This window comes from Aquarana catesbeiana, linkage group LG01 (assembly GCF_042186555.1).
Source record: "Aquarana catesbeiana isolate 2022-GZ linkage group LG01, ASM4218655v1, whole genome shotgun sequence".
Classification (NCBI taxonomy): domain Eukaryota; kingdom Metazoa; phylum Chordata; class Amphibia; order Anura; family Ranidae; genus Aquarana; species Aquarana catesbeiana.
In genome coordinates this window covers 952677050-952696467 of record NC_133324.1, presented here as the reverse complement: position 1 = coordinate 952696467, position 19418 = coordinate 952677050, and the positions used below count along the sequence as shown (strand labels likewise).

Below are 19418 nucleotides of genomic sequence, written 5' to 3'. Positions count from 1 at the left end.
TCTTCTCGTCTGATAATTGCTGCTTAGATAATTTGCTTTAAGGTCTAATTGCAAATTTTTGAAAAGTGAAATGAAACCAGGGAGAGAGATGTGGGTGGAGGTGACTAAAGCAAATGAAGTCTTCTTCTAACGAGAAACGTTGGCAGGCTGAGAACGCATTTTGGGGGGATTAACTTAATGTAATCCTTGCATTGCTTGCTGTTCCATATTTTCATTCTTGCATTTTAAAATTTGTAAATGCTCCCCCTAGTGGCTGTTTATATATCAGAGAATGTGAATAGTATCCTTGGTTATGACCAGAGCTCTTCATGACTAGGTCTAATATGCTATATATATATAGTGTGTGTATATGTATATATATATATATATATATATATATATATATATATATATATATATATATATATATACACACACACACACATATACACTATATTGTCAAAAGTATTGGGACGCCTTTACATGAATTTTAATGGCATCCCAGTCTTAGTCCGCAGGGTTCAATATTGAGTTGGCCCACCCTTTGCAGCTATAACAGCTTCAACTCTTCTGGGAAGGCTGTCCACAAGGTTTAGGAGTGTGTCTATGGGAATGTTTGACCATTCTTCCAGAAGCGCATTTGTGAGGTCAGGCACTGATGTTGGACAAGAAGGCCTGGCTCGCAGTCTCCGCTCTAATTCATCCCAAAGGTGTTCTATTAGGTTGAGGTCAGGACTCTGCGCAGGCCAGTCAAGTTCCTCCACCCCAAACTCGCTCATCCATGTCTTTATGGACCTTGCTTTGTGCACTTGTGCGCAGTCATGGTGGAACAGGAAGGAGCCAGAGCTGCACAATTCTGGCCAAAATGAGAATCACAATTTTTTTGATTGGAATAAAAAGATCACGATTCTCGCGGCGTAAAATCTTTCACATTATACAACAAAAAATTGGGCTAACTTTACTGGTTAGTTTTTTAAAAAAATTCATTAAAGTTTAATTTTTTCCCCAAAAAATTGCATTTGAACGACCGCTGCGCAAATACAGTTTGACAAAAAATATTGCAACAACCACCATTTTATTCTCTAGGGTCTCTACTAAAATATATATATATATATATATATATATAATGTTTGGGGGTTCTAAGTAATTTTCTAGCAAAAAAAAAATGATTTTAACTTGAAACCAACAAATGTCAGAAAAAGGTTTAGGCTCGGTTCACACTAGGACACCTAGGTCGCCTGACAAGTCGCCTCCCGTTCTGTGCTATGGAACCGTTCTAAGGGGAGCGATGCAAGTCGCTCCGACTTAGAAAAAGGTTCCTGCACAACTTTGGGGGCGACTTGCATAGACTTCTATACAGAAGTCGTTTTGCAAGTCGCCCGGGCAGTCGTGTGCAGGTCACCTCGGTGAGGCGACCTGCAAGTCGTGCCGCCTCTGGTGTGAACCGAGGCTTAGTGTTTAAGTGGTTAAACTTCCCTCATTTACACACCAAAGTTTATTCCTTTGATCTAAAGGACAAATCGTTACAATGTTTCACTGCTAAAGAATGTGATTCTTGGCAGACTGCCCGTTTTTTTTTTTTTGTTCCTTTCTTTTGTCAGCTGTAACAGAGCAGAGAGAATTCTCTACATAGAAAGAATCGGGACATACTCTTTTCAAGATCGCAATAACGATTCTTAACGATTAATCGTGCAGCTCTAGAAGAGGTCATCCCCAAACTGTTCCCACAAAGTTGGGATCATGAAATTGTCCAACATGTCTTGGTATGCTGACGCCTTAAGAGTTCCCTTCTCTGGAACTAAGGGGCCAAACCCAACCCCTGAAAAACAACCCCACACCATAATCCCCCCTCCACCAAATGATTTGGACCAGTGCACAAAGCAAGGTCCATAAAGACATGGATGAGCGAGTTTGGGGTGGAGGAACCTGACTGGCCTGCACAGAGTCCTGACCTCAACCCGATAAAACACCTTTGGGATGAATTAGAGCGGAGTTAATTTTTGCATAAAGGCAGGCTCCCCAATACTTTTATACTTTTGACAATATATTTATTTATTTTATTTCTATTTATTTATTTTTAAGAAGATATAAAGCATTTATATGGGTTCACTGTTTTAATACACACTGATAAACTGATTACATTAAAAAAAAAAAAAAAAAATTTAAGTAAATTGTTTTAAAGATTTTAACGCAGTAAATAGAGGCACAGTGCCATCTGAAGAATGGAGTGGTTTGTTTGTAAACAAACACCTTCAGCCTGCATGTGATCACTGTGATTGGCTGTCCTGGAGATCACATGATTGGGAACCATGCGGTATATGTCAGAGCTACTGTATATAAATGTATAATAATAGTGTGTGACTGTGGGGGGTGACATTAGAGTGTAAGCTCCTCTGGTACAGATCCTGATGTGACTGGCTCAGTGTTCTCTGTACAGCGCTGCGGTATATGTCAGAGCTATATAAATGTATAATAATAATAGTGTGTGACTGTGTGGGAACATTAGAGTGTAAGCTCCTCTGGTACAGACGATGTGGTTGGATACAAAAGATGTATTGTTACAATTTGTGGATACATTGTTGCACTTTCGGTGGCCGTGTGCCGCGCGGTGATTGGCTGCGCAGATTTGGGCTTGTAGGATTGGTGTGATGGGGGTCAGTAGAGTGTCAGAATGTTAGAAATGTAAACACTGGATGGGTGATCCGATGTTCCTGGCCGCCCCCCCAGATGTTGGTCCTCGTCCCTCGCAGAGGCCAGCAACCGCCCTGTATAACAGCTGGGCCGCCGCTTATTATGACAACACGCGGCGGGGGGGGCGTCCCTTTCTAAACTTGAGCCTGATTTTCAGGAAAATTCTTGATGAGCGCGGAGGGAGCCCGGGTCAAACATCTGTCCCATCGTTAGCCTGTAAATCTCCGACTTCCTCTATTGTGAGTAAATAAAACCGACTCTGGAAGGCGAGGCAGCGGTTACGTGGAGATGGCGTATCGCGCTGTGTGATCTCTGCATAGATCTGTTCTTTCCATCATGTAATGTTACAGTGTTGCAGTCTCAGGGCTGTCTTAGACGCAGGGCAAAAGGGGAAGCTGCCCCGGGCCCAGTCATTGTTGTGGGGCTCAAAAGCAGCTGCCCCTTAAGCCCCCACTGCCGCAAATAGTTGATAAGCAGATTTGGAAGGGGCCCAAGAAAATGTTTGCCTGGGGTCCAATAAACATTAAAGATGGCTCTGTGCAGTCTGATCACTGAGGGGGAGGGGAGACTGAGGAAATGCTTCTTCCTGCCTGCGGCAGACTGTTGACAAAGCGATCAGACTGGAGACTAAGGAATGTTGGCTTCCCTTAACTACTTGGCACCCACGCTATATCCTAAAGACGGCTACAGCTCGTGCTTAAAATGCCAGGAGGGTGTACATGGAGGTCTTCTCTTTGGTGGAGTCCTTGGGACTCGGCTGATCACTGTTTGGGGTAAAGGGCCAGACACAGCGTGCCCTTTACCATGTGATCAGCTGTCAGCCAATAAGAGCTGATCGTGGAAGTACACAGGAGTCGGTTATCGGCTTTTGTTTCCCCCTCGCGCTGTCAGCATAAGGAGAAAAGTAGAAAGACTTTAACTAGAGTCTGTTAGAGGGACATCAGTCCCCTTAGTGCCCATTAGTGCTGCTAATCAATGCCCACCAGTGCCACCTATCAGTGCCCATCAGTGCTTCATCATCATTTTCACTCATCAGTGCTGCCTACCAGTGCCCATCAGTGCCCATTAGTACCACCAATCAGTGCCACCTATCAGTGCAGCCTCATCAGTGCCACCAATCAGTGCCCATCAGTGCTGCCTCATCAGTGCCCATCATTGCCACGTATCAGTGCCCATCAGTGCTGCCTCATCAGTGCCCATCATTGCCACCTATCAGTGCAACCTATCAGTGCCCATCATTGACACCTATCAGTGCTCATCATTGACATCTATCAGTGCCCATCAGTGCCACCTCATCAGTGCCCATCATTGCCACCTCATCAGTGCCCATCAGTGCCACCTCATCAGTGCCCATCATTGCCACCTATCAGTGCCCATCGGTGCAGCCTATCAGCGCAGCCTCATCAGTGCCCATCATTGCCACCAATCAGTGCCCATCATTGCCACCAATCAGTGCCCATCATTACCACCTATCAGTGCCCATCATTTCCACCTATCAGTGCCCATCATTGCCACCAATCAGTGCCCATCATTGCCACCAATCAGTGCCCATCATTACCACCTATCAGTGCCCATCGGTGAAGCCTATCAGCGCAGCCTCATCAGTGCCCATCATTGACACCAATCAGTGCCCATTAGTTCCCATCATTGCCACCTATTAGTGCCCATCATTGCCACCTATCAGTGCCCATCATTGACACCTATCAGTGCCCATCATTAACACCTATCAGTGCCCATCATTTTCACGTATCAGTGCCCATCATTTCCACCAATCAGTGCCCATCCATCATTGCCACCAATCAGTGCCCATCATTGCCTCCAATCAGTGCCCATCATTTCCACCTATCAGTGCCCATCATTTCCACCAATCAGTGCCCATCATTTCCACCTATCAGTGCCCATCATTTCCACCTATCAGTGTCCATCATTTCCACCAATCAGTGTCCATCATTGCCTCCAATCAGTGCCCATCATTTCCACCTATCAGTGCCCATCAGTGCAGCCTATTAGTGCACATCAGTGAAGAAGAAAGATTACCTGTTTGCTAAATTTTATAACAAACTATGAAAAACGTTGTTTGTTTTTTTTCAAAATTTTCGGTCTTTTTTTGTTTGTTTAGCATAAAAAAAAAACCCCAACTGCCAATAAAAAACTACTAAAAGAAAACTTTATTTGTGTGAAAAAAATTATAAAAAAATCTCATATTGGAACAGTGTAGCATGACCGCGCAATTGTCATTCAAAGTGTGAGAGCGCTGAAAGCTGAAAATTGGCCTGGGCAGGAAGGGGGGTAAAAGTGCCCAGGAAGCAAGTGGTTAATAAAGACTGCTCACTGCTGCCCTCCCTCCTTGTGCAGAGTGACTGGTCCTGTCTCCGCCCCCCTCCTGTAGTTTTCTGCAGGCAGCCTGCGGTGGGTGGGGCTTGTTCGGTCCTTCCCAAAACCCAGCGCTCCCTCCTTGTACAGAGTGACTGGTCCTGTCTCCGCCCCCCTCCTGTACTTTTCTCCAGGCAGCCTGAGGTGGGTGGGGCCTGTTTGGTCCCTCCCAAATCTCTGCGCTCCCTCCTTGTACAGAGTGACTGGTCTTGTCTCTGCCCCCTCCTGTACTTTTCTCCAGGCAGCCTGCAGTGGGTGGGGCCTGTTTGGTCCCTCCCAAATCTCTGTGCTCCCTCCTTGTGCAGGGGGACTGGTCTTGTCTCCGCCCCCCCTCCTGTAGTTTTCTGTATACAGCCTGCGGTGGGTGGAGTATGCCGGGCCCCTCCCACAGCTCACGCTATATATAGCACAGTGATGATGTCAATGATACTTTTACAAGATAATATCTGGGTTTGCAAATGTATTTGGTGCACAGAAAGTGGCTATTGAGGGATATATGTAAATGGAAGTTCTGGTGCTTTAAATGTGAATGTTCTGGGGGCCCGCTGACAGTTGTGGCCCCTGGCTGGCCCCTATGACACATCTCGCCTCCCCCCCATACAGGACGGGGATTCTGTGTTTATGTTATGCTCGGTGCCGATGGACATTTAAAGGCATCTGAGCGTCGTAGCAGCTGCCAGGTCCGCAGCGCGCCGGGGGGGGGGGGGGGGGAAATAACACTCGGCTTCACTTGTCTGTTTTGGAAAATTCTTTCCTGTAATGCTGAGAGACTTCCAGGAACGAATGATGAGTGAGGACACGGCGTGCACCATGGCGCGCTGACGGCGGGTCGCTCCAAACTTTTTGTTGTGATGCCCCCCCACCCCCCCCACCCCCTGTTTTGTGTACACTGTTAGCATTTACTCCTAGTCAGCCGACAGTACAACTCATCCTCAAACCATCATTTCGTGTCTCCTTTTGCCTCGGTTGACCAGAACCTGCCTACTCCAGATCCATTGCAGCCTATAGGGAACGGCGAGACACGGGGTGACTGCGCAGCACCTATAGCTAACAGAAGACTGAGCGTCTCTGTCATTACCGCTGCTGAGATCTCAATCTCCAAATGCTAATTGCTTGGCTGTCATGCTGATCCAATGGCTTCAATACTTTATGTGTGTATTGTTTGTTTTTGTTTTTTTTTAACAAAATCACAGAGCTATTCATCCTTTGAAATGACATTTACATTCATTCTGTATGAGAGGAGGAAAAAAAAAATGTTATTAGGCTGTTTTGTCTCCAGGTCGAATGTTCTTCATTCATACGTTAATCTGGAAAATAATGCATTATGGCCACTAGGTGGAGCTAAGGCTCATAATAAGTACTTTTTTTTTTTTTTTACTATTGTTGTCAGCTCCATCTAGCTGCCATAATGCAGCGTTTTTCCTGATTCACTCTATTCTGTAGGAATGAACAACATTCGACCTGGAGAGGAAATAGCTTATTAACATTTGATTGTGTCCCCATTCGCACAGACCTGATTCACATGCAGTTTCAAAGGAGAAATATCTCTGCAATTTTTAACCTCTATGAGTTACTGGGAGTTCTTACTTAACTGGCTGCAAACTTGTTCTCAGTTAGTGACTCAAAAAATCATGACAACAGATTTACTTAAAGAGGTATTGTACTACTTTGTTCTTGGTGGGCCTTGCCATAATGTTTAAGTATGGCACACTTTGCAAGTGTGCTTTTCTCTAGTGCTCTCCACCTCCACCTATTGGCTGTGCACCTGGCTCATTGATATCTGGCCTACTGTCCATGCACATGGCCATTGGCACCTGGCCCAATGGCATCTGACCTATTGGCCATGAACCTGGCCATTGGCACCTGAGCTATTGGCTGTGCACCTGGCCCATTGACACCCATCCAAAGGCATCTGACCTGCTGGCTGTGCACCTGGCCAGAGGATCACGTGACCCCCCCCTTCATCCTAATTGTCAGCACTGGTTCTTGGGAATTGGTGGCACAAGAGGGTCCTCAGCACTTGGCAAGTTTCCATGTTGACTCTTTCTGTTTGCTCCAGAGAAGACAAAAGGTAGGTGAGTATGTGCAGCTGGAGAGGGGAGCAGTTAAGTCAACCCACGGCTCACTTAAGGCAGTTCAGAGGAGCGCATGGTGCTAAAGATTTGGTACTAGAATAGTAAACACCATCTTCTGGTAAGATTATGACCTCAAGCTGTCAATACTTTGTTTTTCCCTGTGGAGTACCTAAGTTCATGGCCCGGGTTGCTTTTCTGGAATTACTGGACGTTTCAGAGATTTAGTACAATGCTCTCACCAGTCGCCTGCAGATTCAGGTACACCATATGGCCAAAAGTTTCAGGACACCTATATGAGCTTGTTGGACATCTCATTCCAAAACCATCAAAACCATTGCTGTTGATATGTAGCTGCCTCCCTTTGAGGCTTTAACATCTTCCCCTGTTCTGGGACAGTTTTCCACAAGATTCTGGAGTGTCTGTAGGAATTTGTGTCCATTTCTGAGGTCAGAAACTGATGTTGAATAAGAAGACTAGGCTTATATATGCTGGGTTCCAATTCACCCCGATGGTGTTCAGTGGAGTTGAAATCAGAGATCTGTGTGGGCCTCTCAAGTTCCTCCACACTAAACTGATCCAACCATGTCTTTATGGAGCAAAGGTGTTCATGAGGGTTGAGGTCAAGAACCTGTGTAAGCCACTCAAGTTCCTCCACAGCAAACTGGTCTAACCATGTCTTTATGGAGCAAAGCTGTTCAGTAGGGTTGAGGTCAGGGACCTGTAAAGTTCACTCAAGTTCCACCACACCAAACTGGTCCCACCACGTCTTTATGGAGCAAAGGTGTTCAGTAGGGTTGAAGTCAAGGCTCTGTGCAGGCCATTTGAGCTACTTCACACCAAACTGAACAAACCATGTCTTTATAGAGCAAAGGTGTTCAGTAGAGTTGAGGTCAGGGACCTTTCTAAGCCACTTCAGTTCCTCCACACCAAGCTGGTCCAACCGTGTCTTTATGGAGCAAAGGTGTTCAGTAGGGTTGAGGTCAGGGACTTGTGTAAGCCACTCAAGTTCCTCCACAGCAAACTGGTCCAACCATGTCTTTATGGAGCAAACATGTTCAGTAGGGTTGAGGTCAGGGACCTGTGAAGGCCACTCAAGTTCCACCACACCAAACTGGTCCAACCATGTCTTTATGCTGCAAATGTGTTCTTATGGGGTGGAGGTCAATGCTCTGTGCAGGCCATTCGAGCTCCTCCACCCCAAACTGAACCAACCATGTCTTTATCAAGCAAAGGTGTTCAGTAGGGTCAAGGTCATGGATTTGTGCAGGTTGCTAGAGTACCTTCAAAGTAAATAGGTCCCACCAAACCTTTATGGAGCGTTTTATAGGGTTGGGGTTAGGGCTCTGTAAAGCCCTCTTGAGTTTCTCCAAACCAAATTGGTTTAACAATGTCTATATGGAGCTAAGGTATGCAGTTGGGTTGAGGTCAGGGCTCCGTGAAGGCCAAATAAGTTCCTTCAACCAAAACTGGTCAAACCATGTCTTTACAGAGATGGCTTTGTATACAAGAGCACAGTCATGCAGGAACAGAAAAGGGCCTTCAAACTGTTACCACAAGGTTGGAGTAGCACAATTATCTACAATGTCTATATACTGAATGGTAGAGCTGTGTTAGTCTCCACAGACTTTTGGCCATACAGTGTTCATACTGCTATGTTGGGTACTAACTGGTGACCTTTACGACCATCTACCAAGCACCTATAGAAGTCTCCCTATAAATTAGTAAGAGTTTAGTTAACAATGTGAGTCTGCTTGGTTTGCCAAATGCTGACAAAATGCTCAGAGAAAAGGAATTCATTAGGAAATACAAAAAATACCAGAGAAACATTCCCATACTTTTGAACCAGGGGTGGTCAAATATACACCCCCCATTTGTTTGCTATTTATTGTGTCTTGTGTAGTGAGAGGTTGAAGAGCTGTTAATCACTTCTTTCCTACTCCATCTTAAAGTGGACCTGTCAGTAACTTCAAATTAGACTGACGCATTGTAACTTATCACGCCAGAAAGTAAGAGACTGCAGCAGGAGTTGATCTGTGTAAGACATCTGTGAACACAGCCAAGATCTTTATTGTTATTGTGTTATATTATATTGTATATTATTATTATCATATGGTATAGATCTAACCGTTCTTGATATCCTGAAGTCACAGATTTTTCCATTTTTTTGTCTTCCCAGATGATCAGCTTGGCATCATGTCTTAGCCGGGTGATAGTTTTTGTCGCTGTAGTCGCCATCTCCGCAGTGTTGTCACATACATGGGAGGAGGAGGGTAAGTCCGAGCTCATGGACCCCTGATACCCAACCTGGGATAGCAGAGATCTCCCTATTAGTGTAATGAAATGTGTCTCTAGATGATGACTTCCTAAAGCATGGCCCCAGTCTCACTCCAACATCTCCTGTATTATGTCTGCAGTCTCTGACCATCTCCTGTATTATGTCTGCAGTCTCTGACCATCTCCTGTAGTATGTCTGCAGTCTCTGATCATCTCCTGTATCATGTCTGCAGACTCTGACCATCTCCTGTACCATGTCTGCAGTCTCTGACCATCTCCTGTAGTATGTCAGCAGTCTCTGATCATCTCCTGTATCATGTCTGCAGTCTCTGACCATCTCCTGTAGTATGTCAGCAGTCTCTGATCATCTCCTGTATCATGTCTGCAGTCTCTGACCATCTCCTGTACCATGTCTGCAGTCTCTGATCATTTCCTGTACCATGTCTGCAGTCTCTGACCATCTCCTGTACCATATCTGCAGTCTCTGACCATCTCCTGTAGTATGTCTGCAGTCTCTGACCATCTCCTGTACCATGTCTGCAGTCTCTGACCATCTCCTGTATTATGTCTGCAGTCTCTGACCATCTCCTGTACCATGTCTGCAGTCTCTGATCATCTCCTGTAGTATGTCTGCAGTCTCTGACCATCTCCTGTACCATGTCTGCAGTCTCTGACTGTCTCCTGTAGTATGTCTGCAATCTCTGACCATCTCCTGTAGTATGTCTGCAGTCTCTGACCATCTCCTGTAGTATGTCTGCAGTCTCTGACCATCTCCTGTACCATGTCTGCAGTCTCTGACTGTCTCCTGTAGTATGTCTGCAGTCTCTGACTGTCTCCTGTAGTATGTCTGCAGTCTCTGACTGTCTCCTGTAGTATGTCTGCAGTCTCTGACTGTCTCCTGTAGTATGTCTGCAGTCTCTGATCATCTCCTGTATCATGTCTGCAGTCTCTGACCATCTCCTGTATCATGTCTGCAGTCTCTGACTGTCTCCTGTAGTATGTCTGCAGTCTCTGACCATCTCCTGTACTATGTCTGCAGTCTCTGATCATCTCCTGTACTATGTCTGCAGTCTCTGACTGTCTCCTGTACTATGTCTGCAGTCTCTGATCATCTCCTGTAAGATATCTATTTGTATGTTATTGCCGTAATATAATTCAGGATATCAATATTTTATGCTCTTGCTGTGCCATATTTTCATGGAGCCATTTCATATACAGATATATAAGAGCGCCATCTAGTGCCTTTCTTTCTCTTAGAAATTGCAGTCAGCATTTTTCCTGAACAGCTACTGTAAGAAAATCAATTACAGGATAAGTCCCCGTGAGAGTATATTCTTCAGACTATCCTCTGAAAATGATAAAAGAAACTCAAGTCGCAAAGATCGTCTGTCTATAGGAAATCACAAGATGAAATCCGGAACAGCAAGAAAGCAAAAAGACACTAAAAATACAGTACTGTGTGTTTTGTAGGAACGTTTAGTTTCGGTCTGCTGGGAGACAGAACACGGCACATTGATGAATATTTCATAGAGATTGGTGAGAGCGTGAGGAGCTTACAGAGAGCTGATTCATGAAGAGTGTACTAAATGACTAAGAGAGGAGATAGTCATGTATGGAACAGCTATGTGTATTTATATATATATTCTCTATATTATAAAACAATTATGGGCACAGCAGGTGTACAGACCCGGGAACTCAGCACAGGGATGGTGGAAACCCCTCATAATGGGCGCTGTAGGTGTACAGACCCAAGAACTCAGCACAGGGATGGTGGGAACCCCTCATAATGGGCACAGCAGGTGTACAGACCTGGGAACTCAGCACAGGGATGGTGGGAACCCCTCATAATGGGCACAGCAGGTGTACAGACCCGGGAATTCAGCACAGGGATGGTGGGAACCTCTCATAATGGGCGCAGCAGGTGTACAGACCTGGGAACTCAGCACAGGGATGGGGGGAACCCCTCATAATAGGCACAGCAGGTGTAGAGATTAGGGAACTTTCTTTCATTAAAATATTCCCTGGTTATCCTACTATTAAAGTCCTTGTACATGCACTTCCTGTTATAGGGTGACAACACTCTGTCTATGTCTACCAACTATGCTCTTGTGTTGTCACCGTGTCACACGGGCTTCAGATAGAGACTACACATGACACATTACACAGGCATTGTCTACTGTTGTCACCATCAGGAAACCCACCCTGAGAAATATCATGCAGCCATCGCATGTAGACAGGATGCAAACTGGCTGCAGGAGATCAGTGGCACAGAGATGTCACAAAGTATGGGAAGAAATGGGAAGAAATGAAAAAAGTATTTTTTTTTTTTCTATTTTTTTTTTTAATGCCAGTTGTTTATGATAGTTTAGTAAATTGCCACTCTGTGCTATTATTGAATTTTTCATTCTCCTAGAGTTTTATTGATAACTGATTTGTACACTAATCTGAATATTTATAGTGAGCTACATTGTTACTTTGTTACTGAGATGGAAGATCACAAGTATAGATACAACTGTCATTTCTTTTTCCAGGTGTCATCTATGGCAAGATTAATGACGCGATTACCTTGCAGTGTAATGGGCATAATGCCAGGTAAGTCATGTGTGTGTGTGTGTGTATATATATATATATATATATATATATATATATATATATATACACAGTATCTCACAGAAGTGAGTACACCCCTCACATTTTCACTTAGGGGTGTACTCACTTTTGTTGCCAGCGGTTTAGACATTAATGGCTGTGTGTTGAGTTATTTTGAGAGGACAGCAAATTTACACTGTTATACAAGCTGTACACTCACTACTTTACATTGTACTTTACATCGTTTTTTTTTTTTTTGTTTGTTTTTTGTATGTTTGTTTTGGAAACCACAGCAAAAGTCAAAATTGAGTGTTCATGTTCAGTAGGTGTCCCTGGTGGTCCGAAGGACTCCGGTGTTGAGATCTCTCCACTAGACTAGCAGACCTTCGCCCATTGTGAAGCACCCGCTCTCTCTGTTGGATGTTTGATCTATCATATACTATGCAGAATTTCACAGGAGTTGTGGGAACATCTAAAAACTAATGAGAAACACCCCAAGATAAGTGGGGACACCCCAAGTAGACTTCAAAATTAGTGGGAGCAACCCACGATAAATGGGAGCACCACTTTAAGATGAGGCCTTTTCTGACACTTTTTGTTTACAAGTAAAAAAATCAGTATTTTTTGCTAGAAAATTACTTAGAACCCCAAACATTATATATTGTTTACATCCACCTTAAACCAGAAGCGATGTCATGAAGTTGCCCCCGGCCTACTAGATTATAGAGGTGAGGAGCATTGATCTGGTCTCTCTTCTATGGCCAACCGCGCGAATGGCCGGATGCCTTTCCCGGCTTTGCTGGTTAGTATAAATGGGGACACCCCAAACTGTGGAAGCACTCCAAAATGAAAGGGAACACCCCAAAATAAGTGGGAATAACCCAAGATGAATGAGAACACCCTCAATATAAATGTGAGCATCCAAAATAAGTGAGGACACTCCAAAATAAGTGAAAACACCCCAAGATGAATAGGAACACCCCTAAATGAATGGGAACACTCCAAGACGAAAGGTACACCCTAAAATAAGTGAGAACACTCCATGATGGATGGGAATACTCCAAAATGAGTGGGAACACTCTAAAATGAGTGAGAACACTCCAAGATAAATAAGAATACTACAAAATAAATGGGAACACCCCAAGATAAATGAGAACACCCCCAAGATGAAAGAGAACACTCCAGTATAAATGGAGACACCCCAACCAGTGGGAGCACTCCAAAATGAAAAGGAACACACCAAAATAAGTGGGAACCCCCCCAGATGAATAGGAACACCCATAAATGAATGGGAACACCGATGAAAGGGACACCCTAAAATAAGTGGGAACACTCCATGATGAATGTGAATACCCCAAAATAGGTGGGAACACTCCAAAATGAGTGAGAACACCCCAAGATAAATTAGGAATACTACAAAATAAATGGGAACACCCCAATATAAAAGTGAACACCCCCAAGATGAAAGAGAACACTCCAGTATAAATGGAGACACCCCAAACTGTGGGAGCACTCCAAAATGAAAAGAAACACCCCAAAATAAGTGGGAATACCCCAAGATAAATGAGGACACTCCAAGATGAATGGATACCTCGCCAAATAGGTGGAAATAGCCCAAGACGAATGAAAACACCCCAATATAAATGGGAGTATCCAAAATAAGTGAGGACACTTCCAAATAAGTGGGAACACCCGAAGTTGAAAAAGGAAACCCCCAAAAAAGGTGGGATCACCTTAAGATTAGCCGAAACACCCCAAGATGAACAAGAACACCCCAAGATGAGTGAGGACAGCCCAAGATAAATGGAAACCTCGCCAAATAGGTGGAAACAGCCCAAGATGAATGAGAACACCCTCAATATAAATGGGAGCATCCAAAATAAGTGAGGACACTCCAAAAAAAGTGGGATCACCCCAAGAGGAATAGGAACACCCGTAAATGTAAGGGAACACCCCAAGATGAAAGGGACACCCTAAAATAAGTGAGAACACTCCATGATGAATGTGAATACCCCAAAATAAGTGGGAACACTCCAAAATGAGTGAGAACACCCCAAGATATATAAGAATACTTCAAAATGGGAACACCCCAAGATAAATTAGAACACCCCAAGATGAAAGAGAACACTCCAGTATAACTGGGGACACCCCAAACTGTGGGAGCACTCTGAAGTGAGAAAAGAACACCCCGAAATAAGTGGGAATACCCCAAGATGAATGAAAACTCTCCAAGATGAATGGAAACCTCACCAAATAGGTGGAAATAGCCCAAGACGAATGAGAACACCCCAATAAAAATAGAGCTTCCAAAATAAGTGAGGACACTCCAAAATAAATGGGTACACCCCAAGATGAATAGGAACACCCCTAAATGAATGGGAACACCGATGAAAGGGACACCTTAAAATAAGTGAGAACACTCCATGATGAATGAGAATACCCCAAAATAAGTGGGAACACTCCAAAATGAGTGAGAACACCCCAAGATAAATTAAGAATGCTACAAAATAAATGGGGACACCCCAAGATAAATGAGAACACCCCCAAGATGAAAGAGAACACTCCAGTATAAATGGGGACACCCCAAACTGTGGAAGCACTCCAAAATGAAAGGGAACACCCCAAAATAGGTGGGAATACCCCAAGATGAATGAGAACACCCCAATGTGAATGGAAGCATCCAAAATAAGTGAGGACACTCCCAAATAAGTGTGAACACCCCAAATTGAAAAAGGAAACCCCCAAAAAAGGTGGGATCACCTCAAGATTAGCAGAAACACCCCAAGATGAACAAGAACACCCCAAGATGAGTTAGAACACCCCAAGATGAACGGGACCACACCAAAATGAATAGAAACCGCAGAGTAAGTAAAAACACCCCAGGATAAATGAGAATACCCCAAAATGAATGGGAACACCCCAAGATGAATGAGACCCCCTAAAATAAGTGAGAACACCTCATGATGAATGGCAATTACGACTACAATATGTAGATGAAGCCCCAGGTCTGTATGGAGGCACAGACCCTTGGTTTCGGAGCTGGAGGAAGTAATCAACGGACTTGCCAGGGTGGCAGATGGGACTTGTGTTCTTCCATTCCATAACTGATGACGTGGCCGTGTGGACAGAGCCACCCACATGAAGGAATATTCAGAATGCAGGGAAAAGAACCCTTCGGGTTAGGGCGGGCAGTCTGAGGGTGGGGGGCTGGCACCATGCTCCATGCTATACCCTAAATATGAGTGTAACATTTACCATTGTAGGAAGGGTGGAGTTAGCCTTTCATTTCACCTTCAAAAATGATTTGAATGCATTTCGGCAAAATACTGATCCTTACCTGATATTGTAGATATGGATAACATTTCTTCTCCCCCACTGCCTTCCACACTGACCATCATTTTTTTTGTCCGCAGTTCGGTGGTTGAGTGGAAGTTCAATGGTTCCCCGGACATCCCCTGGGGCTTCTTCACCAATGTGCGAGACCTACAGCTTCCCAACGTCGAGCCTTCGGTGATGGGCAACTACACCTGCCACGACCAGAAGGGGGAGCAGCTAAGCTCTGTGCTGCTCAAAGTGGGATGTGAGTAGATCGAACCAAGGCCAGTCACAAATTTTTTGATTGTATTAGCACAACCAACATAGAGTCCACAGAATGTTTTGAAGGACCTTTTTATTTATTGTAGTGCTTTGAAGGAAACTTTCCCTTTTGACTTACCTTTGCCCCCATAATTCCCGTCCTGTAAGTTCCCACATCTCTTTATTGTAGAATTCTAGCCATTTCCTAGGAACCTTGGCACCCCAGATGTTTTGGAACTGCATTTCCCATGACGCTCAACTACACTGCAGAGCATCATGGGAAATGTAGTTCCAAAACATCTGGGGTGCCAAGGTTTGCACGGTCCTAGGCTCATGGTGTGCCTCAATCTGATTTTCCAAAAGGCGTTTCCATTTTGGCAAGTCACATGGAGCTCCTCAGCGCTATCTACTGGTTATAATGCTGTATTTCCCCTATTCACACTTTTTTTTTTTCTCAATGAATAACATTCGATAGGCAGAAAATAAAGCCTGAGAACATTTGATTTTGAAGGTTCAGACCCATCAGTCTTGAGCTATTCAGGCTGAGAAAGAGCTTGATCAAGCACCGCGCTTACCACCACCGTACTAGTGATTGGGTGCGGCTCTAAAGCAACCCAAATCACTTTTACCGAATAGGCAATTCAGCCATGAGCTTGTTTTAACCAACTTATGGTCCAGGATGTTTTAAAACAGCCTAAAGGCCCGTCGTACACACGATCCGAAAATCCAGACAAAAAATACCCCTTTCGATGCGATTGTACGATAATCATATCGTTAGTACAGACTAGCTTTTCGAGAGCCGATCACGCCAGTTCATCCGACATTATTAGATCGGACAAGCACGAAAATTTCCCTCGTACGATACCAGATCGTATGATTTTCGTTTAGTCAATACAGTTGTCATCCGAATATACAATACAAATACATTAGTAGTAGCAGCAGTAGTGGTAGCAGATGTAGTAGTAATAGCAGTAATAGTAGTAGTAGTAGTAGTAGCAACAGCAGTAGTCATAGGTGTGCGCAACCTATTGCGTTAGGGTTTGCACCCCAAAGCTTAAACACACTGAAGAATAGTAAACTGTGTTTACTATACTTTGGTTTGTGAATGAACACAGTGAGTGAGTGTGTTCATTTAGAAAAAAAAAAGGGGCCGGTAAATGACATATTGACTCTCTTTTAGTAAAAGCAGTAGTGGTAGCAACAGCAGTAGTAGTGGTAGCAGCTGAAGTAGTAATAGCAGCAGTGGTAGTAGTAACAGCAGCAGTAATGGTAGCAGCTGTAGTGATAGTAGAAGCAGTAGTAGAAGTAATAGTGGTAGTAGTAGCAGCAGTAAGAGTAGTAGTAATAATAGCAGTAGTAGTAGTGGTGGTATCAGTAGTGGTAGTAGAAGTAGTAATAGCAGTGGTAGTAGTAGTAGTATCAGTAGTGGTAGTAATAGCAGCAGCAGTAGTAGTGGTAGTAATAGCAGTAGTAGTAGTTGTAGTAATAGCAGTAGTAGTAGTAAAAGCAGTAGTAGTAGTTGTAGTAATAGCAGTAGTAGTAGTAAAAGCAGTAGTAGTAGTTGTAGTAATAGCAGTAGTAGTAGTAGTAGAAGCAGTAGTAGTAGTAATAATAGCAGTATTAGTGGTACGCATAGGTGTGTGCAGCCTCTTGCATTAGGGTGTGCACCTCAAAGCTCAAATACATATGCATGTGTATATGTACTGATGTTGTCAGTAGGGCAGTGGACAGTGTCAGTAGTTTTATTAGATTATTTTTTAAATTATTTTATTTTGTAACTTTTTTTTGGGATGAAATATCAGTGGTCTAAACAGGGGGGAATATGCACCACACAAGGCGATTAGGGTGTGCCCAGGCACACCTGGCACACCCTGTGAGCACACCTATGAGTGGTAGTAATAGCAGTAGTAGTAGTAAAAGCAGTAGTAGTAGTGGTAGTAGTAGCAGCAGTAGTAGTAGTGGTAGTAATAGCAGTAGTAGTAGTAGAAGCAGTAGTAGTAGTAGTAGCAATAATAGCAGTAGTAGTAATAGTGGTATCAGTAGTAGTAGTAGCAACCGTAGTAGTAGCAGCCATAGTAGTCCCCAACCCAGAAAATAGCAGCCATAAACACACCCCAGTAAAATCACATTACAATCTCAAACCACTTGTAGTAAAATCGCACAGCGCCTGCACTGCAGAATCGCAGGTGAAATCGCTTTCAGATCTGATCGCTGTATCGTGAAGCGAGCCGTAGATGAGTCTGTCCTGATATGGAGATGTGACAATGACATAGAAGAAGAAAAGCACGGTGTGTTGTAGTTTGTGATGTTTATGTGATGAAAGTTGCGTCTTCCTCCTCGTGTCAGAGCACAATATTCTTTCTAGACGTGTAATGGGGTGTTGTTTGGTGAGTCAGCGCCGAGTCATTCTACGCCGGGCTCCGATCGCTGTCCCTCGGGGCCGGGCCGATTGATCTGTACACTTCCCAGACATAAACATCTCTCTTTCATCGGAATGCGTTTCATGTTCAGCGGCAGCGCTGAGAGCGCAGACCCGCCCCCACCTGTCACCTGTCTGTCATCTGTCACATTGTATTACTCGGGTCCTGCGATCGGCCAACAACTTTTTTGTTTTGTTTTGTTTTTGGGCAAAGCGGAAAGTTGTACCGGCTCCTCTCCTGGACTGAAATGGCTTCCTCTGGTTTCACCGCACACTGTGAGCATTCTGATATTTGCATAACTCCTCCCACTGCTTGCATCCGTTGTGAGGCATCTTGAGAGGAGTACTGAGGCAGGGTGCTGGGATCATAGGCGTGTACACAGGGTGTTCCGGGTGTGCCTGGGCACGCTCTAGTCCAGGGTCGGCAACCTGTCAATAACATTCTACCCATCGATCGCGGACAGGTGATGGGTAGACCACGATCCATCCTTGCTGACCCCTGGAACCTGGACAGGAAGGTTGGCGGGAGTGACATTTACTGGAACTGATCCCCTGCATTTTCCTCCTGCAGCAGCTGAAAGTCCTCCACAGGAGAAAATGCAGGTGATCAGTACTCCCCCCCCCCCACCACCACCACTGCTGCCCCTCCTGTGGCTGTTCCTCCTCTTTCTGCTGCCTGTGCCCCCTGTGTGCTCCCCTACCCCCCTCCCCCCCAGTGCTGCGCTGATGGCTTCCCCTCCTCTCCTGCCAGCTGCTGCGGAGGATCGTTTCAGGATCGGGCGCGATGAAGGGGCCAGTAAATATGTCATTTACCAACCCCTTCCTTTTCTGAATGACTATGGTAATCAATTGGTATTAATCGCTCCTGTGTCCATTCATAACTGAAGAATAGTAAACAGTGTTTACTATGCTTCACTTCGTGGATGAACAGGAAGCCGCTCAGCACACAGCACTTCCCATTCAGTCACTGTCCAGTGCAGCTGAGGCTGCAGAGGAAGGAACTGGGGAAGCACTGTCCTCAGTCATATCCTTTGTCTTAAAAGTGAGACAACTCCTCATATTTCACCAAAGCCTCCCCAACGGAGCTCCTAAAAAAATGAAAAATATAATAAAAACAATAAAAGTGCATAAAATAATAATAAAATAAACGAATAAAAAACGTATGACTATTCACTGCCCTCCTGAGACCATCCTCTGCTCTACTGACACCATCCACTGCCCTACTAACACCGTCCACTGCTCTACTGACACCGTCCACTGCTCTACTGACACCGTCCACTGCTCTACTGACACCATCCACTGCCCTACTGAGACCGTCCATTGCTCTACTGACACCGTCCACTGCTCTACTGACACCGTCCACTGCCCTACTGACACCGTCCACTGCTCTACTGACACCGTCCACTGCCCTACTGACACCATCCACTGCTCTACTGACACCA

General features: G+C 44.7%; 1 protein-coding gene across 2 annotated transcripts in view; it reads left to right on the top strand.

Annotated features, from left to right (window-relative positions):
- Nucleotides 1-19418, top strand: part of IL11RA (interleukin 11 receptor subunit alpha) — a 213402-nt gene that overhangs the window by 112169 nt on the left and 81815 nt on the right. For both annotated transcript variants that reach the window (XM_073611619.1, XM_073611628.1), the window contains exons 2-4: nucleotides 9295-9388; nucleotides 11924-11984; nucleotides 15395-15561. In XM_073611619.1, the coding sequence (XP_073467720.1) occupies nucleotides 9295-9388; nucleotides 11924-11984; nucleotides 15395-15561 (322 nt within the window). The remainder of the gene's footprint in view (nucleotides 1-9294; nucleotides 9389-11923; nucleotides 11985-15394; nucleotides 15562-19418) is intronic.